Here is a 23249-nt window from a genome sequence, read left to right on the forward strand (position 1 = left end):
CATGATGCTGCAACCACCATGCTTCACTGTAGGGATGGTGCCAGGTTTTCCCCAAATGTGACGCTTGGCATTCACACCAAAGAGTTTAATCTTTGTCTCATCAGACCAGAGAATTTTCTTTCTCTTGGTCTGAGAGTCCTTCAGGTGCCTTTTGGCAAACTCCAGGCGGGCTGCCATGTGCCTTTTACTAAGGAGTGGCTTCTGTCTGGCCACTCTACCATACAGGCCTGATTGGCGGATTGCTGCAGAGATGGTTGTCCTTCTGGAAGGTTCTCCTCTCTCCACAGAGGACCTCTGGAGCTCTGACAGAGTGACCATCGGGTTCTTGGTCACCTTCCTGACTAAGGCCCTTCTCCCCCGATCGCTCAGTTTAGATGGCTGGCCAGCTCTAGGAAGAGTCCTGGTGGTTTCAAACTTCTTCCACTTATGGATGATGGAGGCCACTGTGCTCATTGGGACCTTCAAAGCAGCAGAAATTTTTTTGTAACCTTCCCCAGATTTGTGCCTCGAGATAATCCTGTCTCGGAGGTCTACAGACAATTCCTTTTGACTTCATGCTTGGTTTGTGCTCTGACATGAACTGTCAACTGTAGGACCTTATATAGACAGGTGTGTGCCTTTCCAAATCATGTCCAGTCAGCTGAATTTACCACAGGTGGACTCCAATTAAGCTGCAGAAACATCTCAAGGATGATCAGGGGAAACAGGATGCACATGAGCTCAATTTCAAGCTTCACGGCAAAGGCTGTGAATACTTATGTACTTGTGATTTCTCAATTTTTTTATTTTTAATAAATTTGCAAAAACCTCAAGTAAACTTTTTTCACATTGTCATTATGGGCTGTTGTGTGTAGAATTCTGAGGAAAAAAATTAATTTAATCCATTTTGGAATAAGGCTGTAACATAACAAAATGTGGAAAAGTGATGCTCTGTGAATACTTTCCGGATGCACTGTATATCAGCAAACGTTGGCTACTTTGATGAATCAAAAACTTGAAGGAAATTTTGTACACTTAATGACTCCTTGACTTATTTTTTTATTTACCATTATTTATTTGTTTTATGGCTTCATTTCATGAAACATTAAGCCATCAAACTGCATGCATTTCCATAAAGACTGAAAAAAACTGAGGTGTTCTTAAACTTTTGACCAGTAGTGTAAGTGCAATAAAAGTTGGATATAAAGTTCCATTTTTTTCACTTGGACTCTTAACTTCAGCACTTCTAAATGTAGACAATGTCATTGAAATGCAAGGTTTGCCCTTCAAGATAGAGAGAACACACCATAACACCGCTGTGGGAAGGCATGACTTCAGTCAGACCCCCACCTTTATTACTCCAACGGTCCTAAACAATTATGGCAGATTAAACTGAACAGCAGAACTTCATTTGGGGGCATTAAGTGTGAGAGGAGATTTCAGGATTCATGAGTATTGAGCTGTATATGGCTCACTAATCACGACACGTCTCAATAGTAATTTCGAATAGATAAAAAAAATGATTTTGAAATTAGAAAAAATGCATTTTATTCCTTGGCATGTCTTTTAGAAAAATCCAAAATCCTCTTGTTATTTTACAGACATCAGCTCTTCTTATGATATTCTAGGTGGGCGTGAATCCGCCCACCAGACAGCATGGAAATTATGGCAAAGTATGGCTGAACAGGTGGGTTCAAGCAAGCCAAGTTTATCCCAGTGAGCAGCAAAACACTTTCATAGGCAGCTCAGCAACTTTGCTGATGCCCAGCTTGATTTCCTCACCTCTGCCCAAAGTTGGCACTCTTATCTTCATTTTGTAGTTCCTGTTCCAGCTGGTTGACTGTTGCCTGCTGGGTGCTCAGCATGCTGTTAATATTTAGCAGCTCTTCTTCCACTCCTGTAAGTCTGAAATTAGATTATTGAAAATGAGACTGGGGATGGGATGCAGGATTTTGTAATGCTATAAAAAAAAATGGGGTATTTGCCCTTTATAGTCTTGGGGTCTCATTTTTAAAACTTTGCATGGATTTGAGCATCAAAGTATGCATTCTCCAAAAACATAATAATTCTTTTCATTTATATAGCGCTTTTTCTCACTACTCAAAGCGCTTAGCAATTGCAGGTTAAGGGTCTTGCTTAAGGACCCAACAGAGCAGACTGCCTTCTGGCATTTTACGGGATTCGAACCAGCAACCTTCCGATTGCCAGTGCAGATCTCTAGCCTCAGAGCCACCACTCCAAAAACACAGGGCGACAAAAACAATCTGATTGATAAAATGGATCCTTTAGAAATCACAATCATCTTGTAAGTATGCATGTTTGAACTTGCCTTGAATGCCATGTGAATTTCCCATTGGGATTAATAAAGTATCTATCTATCTATCTATCTATCTATCTATCTATCTATCTATCTATCTATCTATCTATCTATCTATCTATGATGCTTCAGAATATGATTACATGATAGGCCATAAGAAAAACGGAGGGTTCAGCCAGTTACCCTACCAACAGTCCAGACATCACCTACAGCACCAGCGGCAAGTTGTCTGTCAAAGCTACTTTGCCTCAAAATAAACAAATTTATAGGTTGGTCCAGGCGACCAAGTCACTATGATTGTCAGTTTCATCTTGGCTAGACAGATGACTTGTCACTGCTTACAGTTAACAAAAGCAGCTTTATTATTGCTAGGTGCCCTTATTGCAATGTGAGTGTAGTTAAGTGCTCCAATTACTTTAGAAGAACTGGACGTTGCTGCAAATATGTTGGCAAAAAACAGGTTATGTTTTCTGTATGTGCACTCAGACCATATAGAAACTGAATGTAGCACCTCGTCAGTCGGTTAATGGCTACTTGCACGGCATGATGGAGCTGTAGCTTGGCTGAAATATTCCTGACCTGTCGGCTGAGAAGTGACAACAGGTAGTCTTTATAAACGGATGTAAAAAAACAAAAAGCAAATACGCAGCCTTGGGCCTTTTAAATGGGAACTAAAATAGAGGCTATGCATCATACACATCACTTTTGAGTTATAATCATTCATCACTTCATAATAATGGCCTGGCAATATGAATTATTATACACGTGAGTCATCATTGAGCTGATTCTTCTGCATTTCCCTGCTTGATGAAGGGCGCCATCATTTCCCAGTTTCTCTGAAACATTCCATACGCATTAGACATAGTTGCTGTAAATATACGTTTGTTCTCCCATCACGTTTTCTTTATGCGTGGAAAATTGCAAATGCACTTTTTGGGCGTCTTTTTCTGCATGTGCAAGCATTATAAATCTGACCCCTGGACTCTATTGTTAATGCCTCAGACTGTCTAACTGCAATAAATGTCTCACAATTTCAAGACCTAAGACCTAATCTTACCTACTACGCTACTTGTGCAATTTTATTTTTTTTCACCAGTCTTCTTGTACAAAGCATGAGCAACAAATTGAGAATACTTCTTGAAGAGTACTGAATAAAACAAAAAGCTGAGTTTGCATCAGTCAACAGCTAGGATGACAACACTGGATTCTTGCCCGATAATGAATCCTCTTTTAAACCCTTTGGACTTACAAAGCTGTAAAGCATCAGTACCTGCCATCTTTACCCAACCCAACCCAACCCAACATTCACCTTCCTGCAGTTTGAAAGCCTGGCTAAATGACTTTTGGCAAATGTTCACTTAGCTTTGAGACTGTGACTCCCTGGAGCTCACTTGCTAGATTTGCTTTTGAGACTCCATCTGCTGCCTCATTCAGACTGATGCTTAACACCCACCTGTTCTCTCCTACTTTCTAAACTTCACTTCCTACCTTAAGGCCAGTTCATGTATTATCTTGAGAAATGCTGCCTGTGTTGAGCAATCTGTAGTCCAGGCCTAGCCTCTTTACTTCTTCACTTCCTCAATATTATTTGAAGTCATCTTATATTTTAACATGCCAGCTCTATAATGTTTGCTTTTGGTATGCATTTCATAACTGTTATTTGATTTGATTTCACAGAGTATAGGTACAGACAGTGAACAATCTTGTGCATACTGAGACCAAAAAATCTGCAGTCAAATGTCTTCTAGTACTCGGCTAAACTGCTGACTTCACATAAAGCATAGTGAAATTTAAAATCAATTGAAGCCAATCTAACTGCTCTCAAAGTCACACACGTGCATTCTTGGACGCAGATCATCCTGCTTCATGGTGCCAGTTCTCTCCTACAGCTTTATGAGGGTCTTTATATTTCCAAATCACAATCAAAGTTGAAAGGAAATCAGACAAAGACATTCCGATCAAGTGTGTCAAGGCTAAATCTTGTCTGTATGGGCCTCCGAGTTGCTTATTATAATGCTTGGTAGCACATAAGTCTGTTTTTTTTTCACATATTTCAATATGTTATTTTTTGGACCATTGAGTCATTTTGAGGGTTTCTAGTGTGAAAGTTTCAAAATTAAATAAAGTTTGGTTCGCTAACTATCCATTTTACAGAAATGGGTCTGCTACCGATCACTAGATTAATGAAATTCTGACTGCAAAGATGGTTTTGCAAGAAACATTAAGAGATTAGCTGCTAAGTTGTAGAAGAGTCATCCCTATGACGCTGTCTGCATATGCAGTTTCTATACCAGCATCACGTAAAAACAGAAACGTGCTTCTGTAGTTCTGAGGCATTCATTAAATTCTCTAAGCTCACCACGTGCCTGGCTTTCACCATTGTTGCATTTGAAAAAGAAGACATCAAATGCTCTCCCTTCATTTTTATGTGTGACTGCCCCATATGAGGATCCACTGCAATTCTGCCTTTTTTCCGGTTTCTATCCATTTTCATACATTACTTTCCATTACCTTCAATCCATATTTACTTGACCTGCTCTTACAGAGAGTAAATACGCTGATATTTCACCCTTCCCTCAAGATAACCTTGACAGCACACACTGCAGGAGCTGCGTTAAAATGGCAGCCTGAAATTTCAATGGTTCATCTAGACGTATAATCATGGTAGCACCTTAAGTCTGGTTTCTGAGTGTTAGGACAGTCACACCGCCATTCAGAAAGTCTACAGTACAGGCTCAGGACGTACTTGTGCTGTATTGTTTCCAGGGTGAGCTCGTTCAGCTCAATCTCTCCAGCTTGAAGTCTATCAGTATCTTCTAGTAGGCTTACATCAAATGTCACAACGGGCGGCACCTCTGCAACAGACCTGCAAGACAAAGATGAGAATGGAAATAAGTGGACGGGCACAGCTTTAGCTCCTGAGACCAACTTGTGAGTGTAGTTTAAAAAAAATTGAATTTTTACTCTTGCATGAGTGTAGTGTCTGTTGCTTTCTCCAGTCAGGATTCCTACAGTGTACCACGGACCATGAACCATTTCAAAGCACACCACATAATTCTTTGTTTTTATTCTTTTCAAGTTATGTTTTAGGGGACAATGCAAGAGTGTTTCATGTTGTAATGAGCAGCCAGGACACCTCCATAAGGGAACGACCGGGGGAAGGAGCTTGCATGGGGAAAGGCTGCCCCCCTGGCTTGCTACACTGCCATGGAGCAGGGAAGCTCAACCCTGCTGTGGCCCATGGGCACCACCAGGAGATATGTGGAGAATGGCTGAGCCCTCCTGTGCAGTGCTGCCGTCCCACCCGGAAGTGCAGCTGGAAGGTGATCATGGAACAGCTGGAGCACTTCCGGGTCCTCTATAAAAGGAGACAGCTGCCACAACTCAGGCGGCCAGAGTCGGGAGGAAGGAAGACTGAGCGCGCTGGGTGAGGAGTGGCAGCAGCTAAGAAAGAGGAAAAAGGGTCTGAGTATTGTGTGCTGGTGCTTATGTACTGTGCTGTGGGGAGCAGGGTGAAACGCTCCCCAATTGCAAATAAAGGTGTGTTGTGTGGCAAAGTCGTGGTGTCTGTCTGTGGTCCGGGCTTCTGTTACAATGTATAATGTGATGGTGCTGGTCAACTCCATGCTACCAGTTGCATTCAGGGGGCCTCTTGAACCCACTTCTGCCAATAACGTACCTGAGGGATGAGCCAGTGGATGAGGACACAACACACAAATAGCAAAGGGTAGGTGTACAAGTGCACCAGTGCTTTTATTAAAACAAGTCAAAAACAGTCAGTGTTCCAAAATGCAGTGCAAAAATTCAATAAATCAATAATCCATAAAACAAAGTGATGGTGGAGGTTAAACTCAATCACATAAATCCACTAAAGGAAGGTTAAAAACACAGGCAGAAAACTGTCTTTTAAAATGTGGTCCCTGGTGTGTCCCTTCGATACAGATGTCTCCTCTGCTCATCCTGCACAGGGCCTTACAGCAAGAGTGACGCCCTGCTGACAGACACAGCTGACCTTCCACAGGTCTGGGTCCATGCTGTTCTATGGCTACAATAGGGCTTTCCCCATCCAAACCCAAGGCTCAGGTCCCTAAAGGCCATGGCACTGACTATGGGGCTCCGAGTCCAAGCCTCGCCGACTCCTGCTGCCTTATGCAGCAAGTTGCCCCTTTCAGCCTCGCACCACTCCAGCTTTCTAAACTGCTCAGCCAGAGCGATCACTTCTTCAGTCCCTGAGCATCAGCCACACGCTCCACTGAAGGGGCTCTCCTTCCTGGCTGCTTGCCTTGTCGCTCTCTCTTACTCACACTGGCACTCTGCCATCTTCCTGCCTGCTTCTCTCTGCCTCTCTCCTTTCTTCTCTCTAGCCTCCTAATTGTCACGATTGGTTTACCCTTCGTCTTCTCTCAATCTGTTTTTTCCTTGTCCTGTGCCAGCTCGTCCTTATATGCCACCATGGATGCAGCCCTCAATCGCACACCGCAGGAAGCTGATGAAGCAATTGAGACAAACCGCACCCTCACGTGCAGGTGGTCTCACCCCAATTACTCCGCCAACCTCCCATAGCTGTGTGAGTGCGCACACCCATGAAGATCGAGTCAGCCAATTAATTATTAATTTCTTAAAATGGCCCCTGATTGTTAAGCCACGGACCTGCTATACCACATACCACCCCATCTTTAAGCCTCCAGTTTCACAGTGAAGCTCCAGGTCTCAACCAACTCACTGCAACTGGTGGCCCATGTCCGCGGCTTAGCCCTACCACTGCACTAAAAGCAAAAGCACTAAACACAACCCTTTCATAAAACAAAACTAAAGCCCCCTTGTAAAACAGGACATCAAAAGAAACAAGAACTTTAAAAGACATTAAAATCAGCAATGAATACATGTCCATTAAACAGTTCAAAATGTCCTCCTCAGGCTTGAGCTTGTGAGTTCTTTTCAAAATGAGTCTGGCACCTAACCCGCTTGCTTGATTCCTTCTCCAATCTTCAGCTCTCACCGCCTCGGCTCATCCCACCGCTGTCACCATATATGGCGGTGCGGGTCACCCCCATGCTACTGGTTACCTCCCGGGAGCCTCTTGAACCCGCTGCAATCTCTCCAAGCTGCGAGATCTGAAAAGGATAAGCCGGAGAGACGTGCGTTTCAAAGGGAAACACTGGGGACTGTGATTTTGATGAGAAGATTCCTGCATGATTTTAGCCTTGATTTTTGTTTGATTTTAACTTCCATCATGAGTTTGTTTTATGGATTATTTATTATTGAACTTTTTGATACACGCTGTATCAGCGCATGCTCCTAACCTCTAACCTCTTGATACACTGCACTTTGAATACTGACTGTTTTTGACTTGATTTAATAAAAGCACTGGAGCACTTTGATTCACCTACCCCTTGCTCTGTGTGAGTGTCCTCATCCTCGGGTAATTTATTGGTGGGCTCTGTGTGAGTGTCCTCATCCACTGGCTCATCCTCGGGTAATTTATTGGCGGTGGCAGGTTTAAGAGGCTCCCAGGAAGCAACTGTAGAGTGGGGCGGAACTGCATCGCCACATATAAGAAGATAAGGTTTGGATGGCAACAGGAAATTCAGTTCAAAACAGCACCACAGTTCCCTTAACATTCAACACATTAAATTCAAAATTCAATTGTCAGTTCCATTAATTGATAAGTAATTGCTGATTTCAATGACAAAACTACATAGCTAGTTTCACATATCCATATTTCTCCTTTTTATCGTGGGCATGAAATCTGTTTTCATCAGGCTTTACCTATGTTACTGTAATGTTATTAAAGAACACAATTTAAAGTAACAGCGGTCATGCACTCTGCTTCCCCACGTCTTAATTTCTGTACACTTCTATACCTTCTTAATCTCTATTTTCTTAAACTGGAAAGACTGAACTCCATTAAACAATCCTCAGCACGTACCTCACGGTCCTGAGAGAAATCTAAACTGGCTTCTCAAATGCTTTGCAACTCGACACATTGACATACACACTGTTGCTCAAGTTTATCTTGCATTTAAGCTTTCATTGTTGTTTTTTTTAATTAAATGAATCAAAACTGTGTGCCTGTTGACATTTCTCATATCTGTTGTTTCTGTATTCTACACCAATGGTCTAATCCCCTCTACATGCACATCCCTCATTCACGATCAAGTTTTTATGGATGAGTTAACTTGCATGAATCTTAACTCTGTGATCCAAATCACTGTCACCTATAGATTACAGAATTCATTCAGATATAATTTACTAAGTCATTTGAATCCTTTGGCAGGTGAAAATACACACTTTTTTGGTGTTTACATCTTCTTTATAAAATTCATTATATTATATCCATCGATTTGTGCCTGAAAAGTGTGGTGAACATGGGGTTTAGTCAAAGTCAATTCTTCTTTAAAACTGCGGATCAGCAGCACCTCTAAACAGTTAAGTGTGTTAACTACTTTAGACGTCTTCAAGGAGAAAAATCACCATCGAATAAAAGTCAGATGTCAGATTTGCATTGAGCCAGCTCATAGAGAAACATCAAGAAAAACAGAGAGGATTACATTATTGATTTATTGATTTGGAGGAGGCTTTTGATAGAGTGCCAAGTCAAGAGGTCTGGAAAGTGCACAAGAAAGAAAGGAGTGCCAGGGAGGTATGTGAGGATTGTCCAGGATATGTACGAAGGAGTGAGGACTCGGATTAAAAGCAGCGTTGGGGTAACAGGCAAGATCCCATTTAGAGTAGATCTGTACCGGGGGTCTTCTTTAAGTCCTTATTTCTTTGGTACTGGTTAGGGATGTATTGAGTAATTGGATAAAAGACCATTCCTCTGGTGCAAGCTTTTTATTGATGTAAAAAAGAAAAGATGAAGTGGAGAGAAAGTTGGAAGAATGGCATTGGAAGATAGAGGGTTAAAAAAATAAAAAGGAAGAGGACAGAATATATGGGGTTTAGTGATGATCAGGATTCACAAGTTAGACTGCAAGGATTGCTATTGAAAACAGTGGATAAATTTAAATATCTAGGATCAGTGGTCGCCCAAGATGGAAAACTAGATGCCGAGATAACCCATAGAGTGGAGTGTGGTTGGAACAATTGGAAGAAGTTATCAGGAGTATTGTGTGATTGAATAAGTAAGGCAAAAGTTAAAGATAAGGATTTTAAGACAGTGGTAAGACCAGCAATGATGTATGAAGATGAGACATAATAATAATAATAGTAATAATAATAATAATAATACATTTTATTTATATAGCACCTTTCCCATGCTCAAGGCACTTACAGAATATAAGAAAGAACGGCAGGGTATACAGTATATAGCATTGTACAAACCAGATAAATAAATAAAGAAGATTACGACAGTGAATTCAGAGAAAAAAAAAGACAACATAATTGATGGTGTCGCACACACACATAGAGGTTACATGAGCATCTTGACAGAGAAGTAAACTGAGAGAAGGGTAATAAGGTAATAAGCGACGGACGCTCAGCAGGCTCCTATCAATTATGGAGAGTCCACTACATCCACTAAACAGTGTCATCTCCAGACAGAAGAGCAGCTTCAGCGACAGACTGCTGTCACTGTCCTGCTCCACTGACAGACTGAGGAGATCGTTCCTCCCCCAAACTATGCGACTCTTCAATTCCACCCCATGGGGGGGGGGGGGGGGGGGGTTAACGTTAACATTATATAAAGTTATTGTCTGTTTTTACCTGCATTGTTATCACTCTTTAATTTAATATTGTTTTTTGTATCAGTATGCTGCTGCTGGAGTATGTGAATTTCCCCTTGGGATTAATAAAGTATCTATCTATCTATCTATCTATCTATCTATCTATCTATCTATCTATCTATCTATCTATCTATCTATCTATCTATCTATCTATCTATCTATCTATCTATCTATCTATCTATCTATCTATCTATCTATCTATCTATCTATCTAAGTAGAGCTAAAAGCCATCCTGAACAGATGAGTTTTGAGTTGTTTTTTAGACATGAGCAGTAAAGGTAGCACAGGAGAAGAAGTTAGATGTGGCAGAAATGAGAATGTTGAGATGGACATGTGTAGTTACAAAAAAGGACAGAATAAGAAATGAGACAATCAAAGGTACTACAAAAGTGGGAGAGATAGCTAAGAAAGTACGTTGAAGTGGCATAGACATGTCATGAGGAGAGACAATGAATTTGTGAGCAAAAGAGTGATGGGCATGGAAGTGCAGGAGAAAAGGAAGTGAAGGAGGCCAACGCAGAGGTGGATGGATAAAGTAAAAGACGATCTGAAGGAAAAGGGTCTGACTGGTGAGGAGGTGCAGGACCAAGCTGTTTGGAGAGTGTTGATTAAGCACATCAACCTCACATACAAGTGGGAAAAGAAGAAGAAAAGTCAAATCTCACAACTGTATATTGAGGAATCCTCCTCCTGGAAGAATGCTTTTTAACACAAGCATAGACAACTGAGCCCAGAAGCTTATGCCTCTCTTAGCTTTTGGCAAACAAGAATTGAACCGTTTCTCCAAGAGACTGCATGCCGCATGTCATCATTCTCAGCTCACCCCAGCTCAAGTCAGAAGGCCAGCTGAAATCTCTGTCTTAATCTTGTGTTTGTTTGTGTTTTTGGTTGTTTGCTTTGATAAAGCAGAGAGGCAGTTTATCATTTTTGGCCACCATGCAAGTTGAGACCTATAACATGGCGGCTGTTTTTCCAGTTGTACTGTTTATGTACATTTTTTGTTTGCTGGCTGTGTGTGTGTGTGTGTGTGTGTGTGTGTGTGTGTGCGCGCGTGTGTGTGTGTGTGTGTGTGTGTGTCAGGGCCCATCTCATTAAGTATTGGATGTACTCAGTAACATTAAGGTTGTGAAAAATTGTTTTATTTTGAAAAGTTGCCTTTTATGTAAGTAAATATAGAAATAGAAGGCGTAAAACAGAACTGGGAAAAACAACAAAGACACTGAATGAGCAGGGTTAATTTACTATGTGAAGAATTTATTTTATAATCCAAATTAATTTTGTTATTTCGTTTTTATTGATACCATTTTTTTAACATATGGCAAATTTAAAAGGGCCTTTTGAAAAAAGTAATTTAGGGACCTTTTTTAAGTGAACTATAATTAAGTAATTAAATTAACTGAGGGGATTGCTCACTATATTCAGGGTGAAGAAATTGCTACACGTAGATTATTCTTCAAGATTAGTGTTTCTCAGACTCGATCCTGGGGATCCACTGTGGCTGCAGGTTTTTGTTCCAACCAACTTTCATTTTTCACTGGACTCTTAGCTTTATTAAGTGAGTCATTATCTCTCAGTTTCTGTGTTTTGGAGTCAATGTAGAAATGACAAACTAAGTTTGGTAGATTTTTATTGAAATGTATTAAGCAGTTACCGTATATACTCGTGTATAAGTCGGGTCTTGAAACCCGAAAAATCAATCATCAAATCAGACCTGACTTATACGCCCGTTCAAAAATACGACACTTAAATTGTTTTTTTTTCTTTTACGTTTTGCATCCTCCAATCTCGCACCAGTTTCTCAGACACATTGAATTTTGTTGCAGTAGCGCTGTTACCAATTTCTTTTGCCGCTTCAAAGACTTTTAATTTAAAGCCAGCTTCATATTTTCTTCTGATCAAACACTCCATTATTGATAAGGAATGCTCTTATGATAAAGGTGTATGAGGATGTGAGATACAAAAAACACAAATCAGTGCAAACGCTGCTTCAGAATACTTTGGGTTATTACTGTGTGGTCACATAGGCACAATACATAGAAAAAAAAGGGCCATGTGCTCCGTGGTTACTCTCTCAGGTGTGCGTTAGCATATCATAACTCTTGGACCAACAGTGTGAGTTTTCCGCATTCGACTTATACGACCGACATTATAAAATACCGGAAATTATATGGTAAAATCAAGTCCCAACTTATCCACGGGGGAACTTAAATGTGAGTATATACGGTATATGGGGTATATGTAGTTTTTTAAAGTCGTTAACATTATTTTCATTCTAATTTTCATTCTGCTTTTCCAGGTGTTGTGGTAATTTAATTGATTATTCACTAATTAGTGAGTCTGACACTGACATTGTTACAGCTTTCATCATCCTGAGTGTCTGCTGTGCTGGTTGTTAATTGTCACTATTAGGGTTAAATGAAGGGAGCAAACTGCACAGGAAAAGGGGAAAATAATAGGAAAACAACAAAAGAGAGTTAAGCATTTATAGCTTTAGAAAAAAAATAGAAATATTTTTAAATGTCTTATAAATGTAAAAACCATACTGTTGTGTTTTTCTGAATGCAGAATAAGAGAAGAGTAAAAAAGACCAGCTAATTAAATGAGATCAGTGGTTATTGATTATTATCACCGATTGTGAATCTGATTGGAACAAAAACCTGCACCCACAGGGGGTCCCCAGGACCGAGTTTGGGAAGCACTGTTTAAGATTATTTCCCAAAGACTTCTCTAAATTTGCTCAAGCCCATTTATTCATACACATACTCATATTGGGTCTTGTTCAGAAAGCGGACGTCACTTGAGACAGCCTTCCCTTCGCCCAAACACTAATCTTAAGGTGAATAAAATAGGTCCCTGATGTTAAGTCACTATTTTAGTGCTAAAATGATAACAGCAATGTGAAACTTATTTATTGTGGCAAGGGGCTGGGACTGGTACCCAGCCGGGACGCCCAGAAGGACCAGAGGAGAGCTTACACCTCCTCCAGACCACGAGGGGGCGACCGCCCTGGTGGCTTTGAGAACCACGGGAACTGAGCTTGGAAGCTTAACCCTATAGGGGCCCGTGGTCACCGCCAGGGGGCGCCCCGATGCCTGAGGAGTCCTGGCCCTCAGCACTTCCGCCACACCCGGAAGTGCTGGGGGGAAGACGACCAGGGACACCCCGAGTGCTTCCAGGTGTACAGCCGGTACTTCAGCCACACTGGGGAGTGCCGGCGGAAGCTAATCGGGAGGCACCTGGAGCACGTCCGGGTGTGTATAAAAGGAGCCACCTCCCTCCATTCGATGGCTGGAGTTGGGTAGAAGAGGACGGAGCTCAGAGGAGAGGAGTGGAGGCAGTCAGGAAGAAGGAGAAGAGGCATTGTGTGAAAGGCCTGGACTTTGGGGTGATTGGTGCTGCGGCACTGGGTTTGTGTGTGTAAATATTGTAAATAAATGTGTTGCGGTGCTTTAAAATCATGTCTTCCTGTCTGTGTCCAGGCTGTTCCCCACATTATATACCTAATCTTAATTATTGTGAAACAACCAAGTGGCGTCAGCTTTCTGAACAACAGCCCTCACATTCACTCTTACCAAGTGAATTTAGAGTCACAAATTAAACAGTTCTTCAAATGTTTGTGACATGGACAGAAGACAAAACCCAGAAACATGAAGGACAAGCAGAGTCCATTGCAAACTAATGGGATTTAAGTCAAGAAATCTGAAGATGTGAGCAGCTATGCTAACTGGTGGCCTGTATCACCATGCCTTTCTTAAATCAAAAGTTTGATTCAAAAGTTTGATTTGTAAAGTTGACATTCTAGGTAATTTACTTTGCCAAAAGAGAGTGCCACTTATTTCGTTACAGTCTCTGGTCTCGGGTGGTTCAATAAACTCTAAGATGTAAGGTGAAACGTAAACCTGTAAACTTTCGCTTGATAGGAAATCCCTTTATGTGCAGCAGGCCTCATTTCTGAACCCCTGAATTCTTTGCCAGTGGATCAGATTGTAAAGCTATTGTAAGATAAAAGTTGCATTAAAAACAGAAGGTTTTTTGCTGTAGTCTTAGTTTAGGATTTATTCAATGATGGTTTCTACGGGATCAGAGCTCCCAGCCTAGGCTGTCAGACAACAGACAACCAGGCAAACAGACACCATAACTGGCCTTCTTTGTTAAATTCACTCTCTGGAACTGCTTAAAGGATCAACCCAGTCTGCTCTGAAGTCCCTGTATCCTACTGGAGGTTTATTCCAAGTACCTGTTCTGTTGGATGAAGCTTTTATACTCCTGCTTTGGTTGGACTGCCTCAATGGAGTTTGCTATCTCTTGATGTACAGCCACCACTTCCTGTTGAATCAGGCTGGAGAGGTCAAAGTACTCTTGCAGAATCTCCTTCCTGAAATCAAAGTGCAGTTCTTATGTTAAAAAATTTCAGAGACCAGTGCTGCTCATTGCCCCAAATCAGAGTGCAACCTGGGACTTTGCCTAAGAAACGAAAGCCCGGTTCAGTGTCATGTGAATTTCCCATTGGGATTAATAAAGTATCTATCTATCTATCTATCTATCTATCTATCTATCTATCTATCTATCTATCTATCTATCTATCTATCTATCTATCTATCTATCTATCTATCTATCTATCTATCTATCTATCTATCTATCATTCTTACCTCAATCTTTATTACTTTTAATATTGAAACAAAGATCAAAAATTAAAGTTCCTTCGTGCATAATTTTAAATTGAAATATTCATCTAGAATCCCACACATTCTTTCAAATAGACCTTCAGAGCCTGGGGTGGAAGGTTTTGTGAATTGAGGCAAGTGGATGGAAAAGAAAAGTCAGGCTTAGTCCATCACAGCATTAAAGTCAAAGATTGTCCTGAGGTGTCTTTTATTTCTGAAAGACAACACTTCTACTACAAATACTTGGATAAGTAAACCGTCACTACATTAAAAGATTAAGTGACATCATACTTCACCAGCCTGGGACCAATATATGTGCACCAGGTAGGCCGGACCGCTGGAACAAGTCCTGAGACTTTGAAAGGGGTAGTTTGGGAGAATTCACGTCAAGATAACATGTGGAAGAGTCAGTGCTGACCCACAGAAGGCTCAAGACTCTGTCAAAGGTTTCGTTTTCATGTCCTCCACACTGTGTGCATCTCAATGGCCTCTTCACCTCGATGGTGTCAGTAACAGCACAACCAAGTTTCCAAGTTATGGAATAAGCTGCCAAGCAAGGTTATTATAGTTAACAAAAACTAAAATCAAAACTGAAACTATTATTAAAAAAACATTTTTGTAAACTGAAATAAAATAATTAACAAAACTGAAATGAAAAACTAAAACTAAACAAAACTATTAAAGTAGCTGGAAAGACTAACTGAAATAAAATAATAATTTACTAAAATATTTTTAGTTTTCATTTTTGAATGATTATTCTTGCCGTTAGTCTTTAACCCTTGTAAGTTTTCTCTAAAACAGAAAGTCATCCACCACGAGCCGTCCCCGCACATATTCATCCAGTGAATGCCGGCTGGTGACGGAGGGCGGCTGTTCACACAGCATTTGCGGTGACAGAGCAAGCTGAGTGCGGGTGCATAAAGCGTGAGAAATAGAAAGCGATTTGCGTGTCGCCTTTCTTTGTGCTTTTTGTATATCAAGATGTAATTCAAACGGCTGAAATCAGAATTTGCTGGTCAACAAAACATTTACCATATGGACAGAAAAATCACAAGTGAGTGATGTTTCAGTTTATTTCTCAGGTGACTGCTTTTTGTTGACAGCAATTCACCTGCCACTTCGCACAGGAGAAATTGTTTTTACTTTCTCATATACGAAGTATAAAGAAAGTATAGTAATCATGAAAAAATTCGACCTCCATATTTTGATGAATCTTGACGTTATAGACTAATGAGTGTCCAATAATACTGTTTTTTGGAAGTGTGTGTGTACCCGCGTGCACGCGTGTGTGTGTGTGTGTCTGTCTGTCTGTGTGTGTGTCTGTTTGTGTGTAAACACGATAACTCAAAAACGTAATTAGATAGATGGATGAAATTCGACATGTGGTTGTTACACCACAATTATAGATCTGTATTAACTTTTGGGCCAAATCCATCAACCAGAAGTGGTACTTTACCTGAACACATACTCAATTATTTTTTTATTTATACAGCAGCAGAGTCCAATTTATTCAACTTTACTTTTATAATAATTGTTCAATATATTATTAATTTGATTTGTTGTTGATGGTTCCTTAATGTACATAATATAAAAATATAATCCCTGTCTTGCTGTTTACTCCTCAAATATCCATCCCCATATCTGAGTATATAAGAAAGTCGAGGGGAGAGCACTCCTGGTTTTTGAAAATAAAACAGCACTGATCGAGAGACTGACTAGGTCATCATACAAGATCAGCATATTGTTGCTGACCAATCACTTTTGCTTTAAAAACACTGTTTAACAAAGAAGTGACACAAACAAAGGTAGAGAGTCTGACAAGTGATGTGTAAAATTATTCATATTCAGTATCTAGTTTTGATTATGCTTGTTTTTATCAGACAAAAACAAAACCAGATAGTTAACCAGGCAGTGCAGTAAGCTTCCACTAACATTAAACTCATATCCAAATCTGTTAAGTGTACAGTTCTGTCTGACTGTGACACAAAGCTAACTCTGTAGGGACTCCATGCCATAATTACTAAAACTAAAACTGAAACTAATATATATATAAAAATTAAATAGAAATGTCTTTGTGAAATAAAAACTAACTAAAACTAAAAATACACGATGAAGGTAAACTAAAACTAAACTGAATTTCCAAGTAAGGTCAGATAAAATAAAGAAATAAAAACTAATATAAAAAGGCAAAACTATAATAACCTTGCTACCAAGTAGTGTGGAAGACAGTAAAACTTAGAGACTTTCAAAACTAGACTTGATGTTATTTGAGATGAATTAAATGTATAGAATTGGCGAGCCTTATTGGGCTGAATGGCCTAGGTTGTTTTAATTTTCTAATTTTTTTCTAATTGTCCACAAACATTAAACAAAAGCACATGATAAATCACTAACTTTAAGTTACAAGAACAAGATGGAAAACTTTTCATATAATAAATAAGAGTGAGATTGGACAGAGTTAACAGAGTCAAACAATCATTTCCAGTTAACAGTCATACCAACCTGAAAGTAAAACAAGCTTAGAGAAACCTGGGAAAACTAAACACTGAAGAAGATTTCATTGACAAAATTGTACCACTCCAAAAAAATCACACTGAGCAATGTGTAGGACGACGTGTTTTGAAACAACACCTTGTGTTTTCTCCTTTCACAAAAAAATTGTGGGACGCTGCTTCACAGCAGATGGGAGAAAACATCCTCAGTTCGGTGCAACTCGCTTCATTTCTCTTAGGTTTGCCGATCAGCGGGTTTGAGTGTTGCCGTCTGTTGCCAATTAATAACATGAAGGACGTTATATAAAGCCTCCATTCTTTTCACTTGTCATTTAGACACATAATCTGGATGATGTGAAAGCACTAAGTGTGGCCAATTGATGCTGAAGCATTTCTATTTCTTTGTTCTTTTTTATGTATTGCATAAGGACAGGTACTGTATTTTAGAATGATAATCAGACAGGCTACTACAAAATGTAGAGGGCCTGCTTCAAGCCTGCTGTCACCCAAGTGGCACATTGTTGCCAGCAGACCAAGTATAACACTACTAGCTGTGTAGGCCCATGCTGTAAAAAGAATGGGCTCCTAGAAACTACGCACTCCCTCCTTGTCTATCAGCGGCTAAGCGAGTCTCTCTTTCGTTTGTCTTTCCTTGGCAGTTTCACTTTGGTCGCTTTCTTTCAGCTTCATGCTGTACCCTCGTCCTTCTTTCTTCTTCCTTCTTGTTACCTCGGGGCCGCCTTGCCAGCTCTTTGAGCTTTGTGCTGTAGCCTCGCACTTCTGGGCTGGACAGACAGACACACTCACTTCCACACGTAGACCTTTATATACTGTATAAGATATATGACTTTTAAAAAGAAATCCCCTCAATGTAGACCCCTTAAAACAATGCAAAAGAGCCCCTCGTCCTCTTCTTTGATCCTCCGTCAAACAGAGATGTCTAAGCAGGTTGTGCCATTGATGACACTGAGGCACAAACATTGTACTCACAAAATCTGTAGCATCTCCTCTTGAAGATTCTGTAAGGCATCAAGCAGCGCAGGCAGGGATTGGTTGTAATAATGATCATGGTGGGTCTCCGCTGCTTTCACTGACAGCACATACTCATTGTGAATGTCTTGTAGTTTCCAGGTGGTCTTCACGTATCGGTCTTTTGCTTTCTCTCGATCTTTATCTAAAGGATACAAAGTAATAAATGTCATTGATGAGCCATCTCCATATGTATGTACTTCTAAGGCCTTTCATGAAGCCAACTAAAGACTGGACTTGACCATGTTGGTCATCTTACACAGTACTGTAACAGGCACTAGCTGAGCTCTTTCATTTTTTTTTTTTGCAGAGTATCAAGAGTGGGTTACACTGTAGGGCTCAATTTTTTAATCCCAAAGAAATGTGTTAAAGAACAAGACCCTGTAAACCTTCTTCACCAGCATTTTATGGCTTTAATCCCAAAATTCACCTCTTTCACTATTCTGCGTGGTTTGAAATCCTTAAGGCTAAAACCCCTCATTTACAGTTCATCGACCAGTTCATCCATCCGCTTCTTCATTAGCCTTCAATATGTTCAGCTTGGATGGAATAAGCAGTCTAAGAAAATATGTTAAAGGAATAAACTAACCAAAAATGATAATATCAAAAAACATAGCAGACAAAACCTCAATACAATCTAAATCACTCTCAAAAGAAATGCTTAGTTTTTTAAGCTTTGTGTCACCAAATTATGGTGGCCTTGAGGTAAAAAACACAAAAAAAAAATGTGGGAAGTTAACATTAAAAAGTGAGATCATGAAATCAGAACTGAAAACGGAAATCAAATGCACTCTCTGGCTGCAGAAGCCCCGTTTCCCACAGCATGCTGTCCCTGCAGTTTACCTGTCAACCAGGCTGGCTTTAGCCTTTTTGCTGCCGTAGGTGAAGGTGAAAGTCTTGAGGCAGTTGCATACATACAAATATATTGCATGGAAGAGCTTGAGGGTTGGGTAAGCTGACCATATTTTCATTTTTCCAAAATGGTCACAGTGTATTATTCAAGCGAGTGTGTAGACACAGATGAAATCACACTGCTTGGGGTTCCTCTTTAAAGTTCTGTGTGCATTGTAAAAACATATTTAATCAAAAACTGGGATTTGCCCTTGGAGATTTCATGCACAGTGTGCAAATGTACATTGAATTGAAGGCCATCTCAGATTTGGGTTGTCCTTGTTTGAGAGCAAGTATTGCGGAGTCTGTGGCAAATTGCCACCCTAAGCAACTACTATATGGTATATGGAGTCTGAGAAGGGCCTTATTAAAGATGGGAGAAGTAAGACACAGGCACAGATACTAAGAAAATCACATCATCAATGTGTTGAAATTACCTGCACGCAGAACTGTGAGTACACCATTTCACAGTGACTGTTTTCCATTATCCCAACAGAGCGGTTTGAGCCCATTGCAGTGGCGAAGAGGCAACGAAAATGGAGGGGACAGTTACATGCGGCCACTGGGATTTCTGCTGCTTCATGCATAAGTCCCAAATGGTCAGTTAAAATCCCACCCAAAGAATACAAAGCTTATGCTGTGTGGCGAACACCCAGGGCCCATACCCGGCTGGGACACCCTAATTATGGAAGGACCAGGGGAGAGAGAACTTCCAGGACATTTTCTCCCCTGAACCAACAGAGGGCAGCCCCCTTGGTTTCCAGTGGGGCCACGGGTCATGAGCATAGAAGCCGTGGCCACCACCAGGGGGTGCATGGACATTTGCGGGGTCCTATTTGGCAGCACTTCCTCCACATCCGGCAGTGGTGCTGGAAGAAGTTTGTTGGGCACCTGGGAGATGAAGATCACGCAACACGGCAGCAGCAGCAGCAAGCCAGCCAGCAGCTGATTGAGCAAATAGGAGATAAAAAAAAACTGCATTTGTTTATCGTTGTATCACCGTTTAAGAGGGAGTTTTAGAGGAGCAACTGCGTGTTCAGCCCCCCTCTTCACAACACAAGCAGCAGAGACGCAAAGTGACTGGAGTGAAACACAGGTCAGGAGGTTGACGAGCAAACCACCTATAAAAAATATTTTTTCTTAATACCTGGAAAAGTTTTGGGATTAAAATGCTCAGAGATCTTTATATAGACAACATATTTACATCTTTTGAACAATTACGTTCAAAATTTAACCTCCCAGCTACACATTTCTTTTACTATCTTCAAATTAGAAATTTTGTTAAACAGAAATTGCCCGATTTCCCCCACCTTGCACCCTCCACAATTCTGGAAAAAATACTGCTCAATTCCGAGGAAACAAACACTATTTCCGCAATATATAAAATCTTATTAGAGTCCCTACCTTTCAAAGATCCAAGAGGACATTGGGAAGAAGATCTCTTAATCAATATATCAGAAAAGGAGTGGAAGGTAGCAAAGCAGAGAATTCACTCGAGCTCCATATGCGCAAAGCATAGAATTATTCAACTAAAAATTATATATCGAGCTCATCTGTCTCACTTAAAACTGTCCAAAATGTTTCCAGGCCAGGATCCAACCTGCGAGCGCTGCAACCAAGCTCCTGCCTCACTGGGTCACATGTTCTGGGCCTGCACCCAACTAACATCATTTTGGACAAAAATTTTTAAGTGCCTCTCAGACAGCCTTAGTATCACAATCCCTCCTAACCCACTAACAGCTGTGTTTGGTGTCCTTCCAGATGGACTTGAATTGGAGAAGGACAAACAAACGGTTATTGCATTCACTACACTCTTGGCACGCAGACTTATTTTGTTAAATTGGAAGAATCCTAATTCTCCTCTGATAAGTCAGTGGGAAACCGATGTTTTATATTATTTGAAATTGGAAAAAATCAAATTTTCAGTTAGAGGATCTGTACAACATTTTTTCAAAACATGGCAGGATTTAATCAATATTATTTTAGAATAAGAGAAATAACTATTATTGCATTTAACTCCCTTCTCCATCTCTTATTTATATAGATATTTACTTCTCCCCTTCTTTTGTCTAATGTTGCCTTATTAAAAAGCTTAAAGAAATTTTCCTTTAGCTAAGCTCTCCTTCTCAGGGGTGGGGTTTGATTTGTTTTCAAATTTGTTGGGTTATAAATTGATCTGTTTGTATGGAATGATTACAATGAAAATTAATAAAATAAAAATATTATAAAAATCAAAAAAAAAAAAAATATTTTTTCTTTTGTACATTTACAGATTTTACTAATATTCTGGCTGAAACTGGGGGTTGGGTGCCAAAGACACCAGAGGGGCTTACCCCCCTAGTGTTATATATAAACGTCCACGCGTGGAAGTGTGTGTGTCTGTCCGGCCTGGAAGTGAGAGGTGGAGACTCCACCTCTGAGGAAACAGAAAACTTTCTTAGCCGCTAATAGCACAAGCGAGGCGAGCACGTCAGCAAAATGAATCCTCCTAGGAGAGAAATGCCCAGAGTAGTTCATTTCAATTACCTGACATCTCTACATTTCAATTTATTTTCTGACGATTTCAATAGTTTCTAGGCATTTTGCAGTACGGGCTTACATGGCTAGTACTTTATAAAGAGTAAAAGTATTTGCATTTTTTTAAATTCTGAATTAATATAAACTGTCCTAATTCAGGAAGTTCATAACAAATATTACGATTTACTTTGTGAAGTAAAATTACATAATAAGCGAGAATAGTTGTGCCATATATTTGAAATATTAATGTGTGTCCTTTAATTTAAATGATTAAAGTCTAAATATTGTAATAGAAAAAAAAACTAACTTGAAAAAGTCTAAATTATTTAGTTTTTGTTTGTCATTTTTAATCTTTATGGCTAAGAGTACCAATAAACAATCAAATATCAAAAACATCATATTCATGATCAGCAACCTTGAAATAGCATAAAATGACACTCCACATGTGCCTATATTACAAATCCCCATTTTTCTTTTTAAGTTTTGTGAAAAGGGGTAACTTTGACCCCTCATATTGCATTGGGGGATGAACCAGCCCAGCGGGTCATTTGTTGTTTCATGCACAACTTCAAGTCCTTCGTGTTGATAACAGTTATTGGTAAAGTCCTTATCACAAGGGTGTGATTTCCTGCACAAAATATGTTTTAAAAATGTCCTAATAATGAGGGTCTGTCAGGTCTAGAAGGCCAAAAGTAGGGATAGACCCCAAAAAGCCTGATATCTTGCATAACTAGACATCAGGACAAGTCGAATAGCATATCATATGTGGGGGTTTTCTTATACCAGTAAGTCAGGAGGTGATTTCGAGGACTTCTGAAGTTAAATTCCTTACATGAACTATTCAAGTACAGTAAGGATAGAAAATGTAATTCTTCACTTTACACCACGGCTATCCAGCTGACTGAAGCTCCACTATCACCTAAAAATTTGACTGCCATCGTCTGCTGTTTGGTCTGCTGTACTTATGTTGAAGTCACTGCAGTCAACAAGAGCTTCATGCCTCACTTTCTTAATGTCCTCCTCAGTTTCTCTTGTGATGCTTGCTGCACAGCATCAAAACCAACCCTGGACTCATGGCAAGCAGAGCACCTAAAGATTAAAAACAGCGGGGCACTCCGGCAGAGCCTGAAGTGGAACTAAATTACCAGGGATACTCTATTTATGGTGAAACAGTGACATTTGACTCAATCAAATACAGTATTTGGGTGGGCAGGTGTCCCTGTGAAGATTCACAAAGAGGTGAATGCTAAGAGCTGGAAATGGTACGGTGAAACATCCATCATCTCATTTAAATGATAGTTGATTGCAGAGCTTTCTCTTGCCAAAATTAACAAAGAGGTGCCAGTACTCAGTAGTAACCTAAGAAAAGGTGCTGGTCTCTGTGCCGAAATAACTGATGAGTACCAGCCCACTTCAAGAACTGGACTTCGGTGTAATTGGCTTTGCCCCAGTGAGGCTTGTATTTTGTGAACACTTAATGTAGTTCTTTAAATGCTACATTTTTAGTATATAAATCCTGTTTAATCCAAGTGAGTCATCAATTTTTTTTAAAATATGGGGGTTTATAGTCACATATTTTATTAGTGGCTTCAAAGTATTGATGCATGGAAACAGAAAATGCATTAAGTGACTACAA

At 40.1% G+C, this 23249-nt stretch overlaps 1 protein-coding gene across 1 annotated transcript in view; it reads right to left on the minus strand.

Moving 5' to 3' along the window:
- The window catches only part of fes (FES proto-oncogene, tyrosine kinase), a 135018-nt gene that overhangs the window by 79382 nt on the left and 32387 nt on the right, over positions 1–23249 (minus strand). Inside the window, exons 5-8 of the mRNA XM_028791400.2 lie at positions 18167–18350; positions 14258–14395; positions 5043–5162; positions 1762–1884 (exon numbers count right to left, since the gene is read on the minus strand). Coding sequence (XP_028647233.1) covers positions 1762–1884; positions 5043–5162; positions 14258–14395; positions 18167–18350 — 565 coding nt within the window. The remainder of the gene's footprint in view (positions 1–1761; positions 1885–5042; positions 5163–14257; positions 14396–18166; positions 18351–23249) is intronic.

The sequence above is a fragment of the Erpetoichthys calabaricus genome, chromosome 17 (genome assembly GCF_900747795.2).
Source record: "Erpetoichthys calabaricus chromosome 17, fErpCal1.3, whole genome shotgun sequence".
NCBI lineage: Eukaryota > Metazoa > Chordata > Cladistia > Polypteriformes > Polypteridae > Erpetoichthys > Erpetoichthys calabaricus.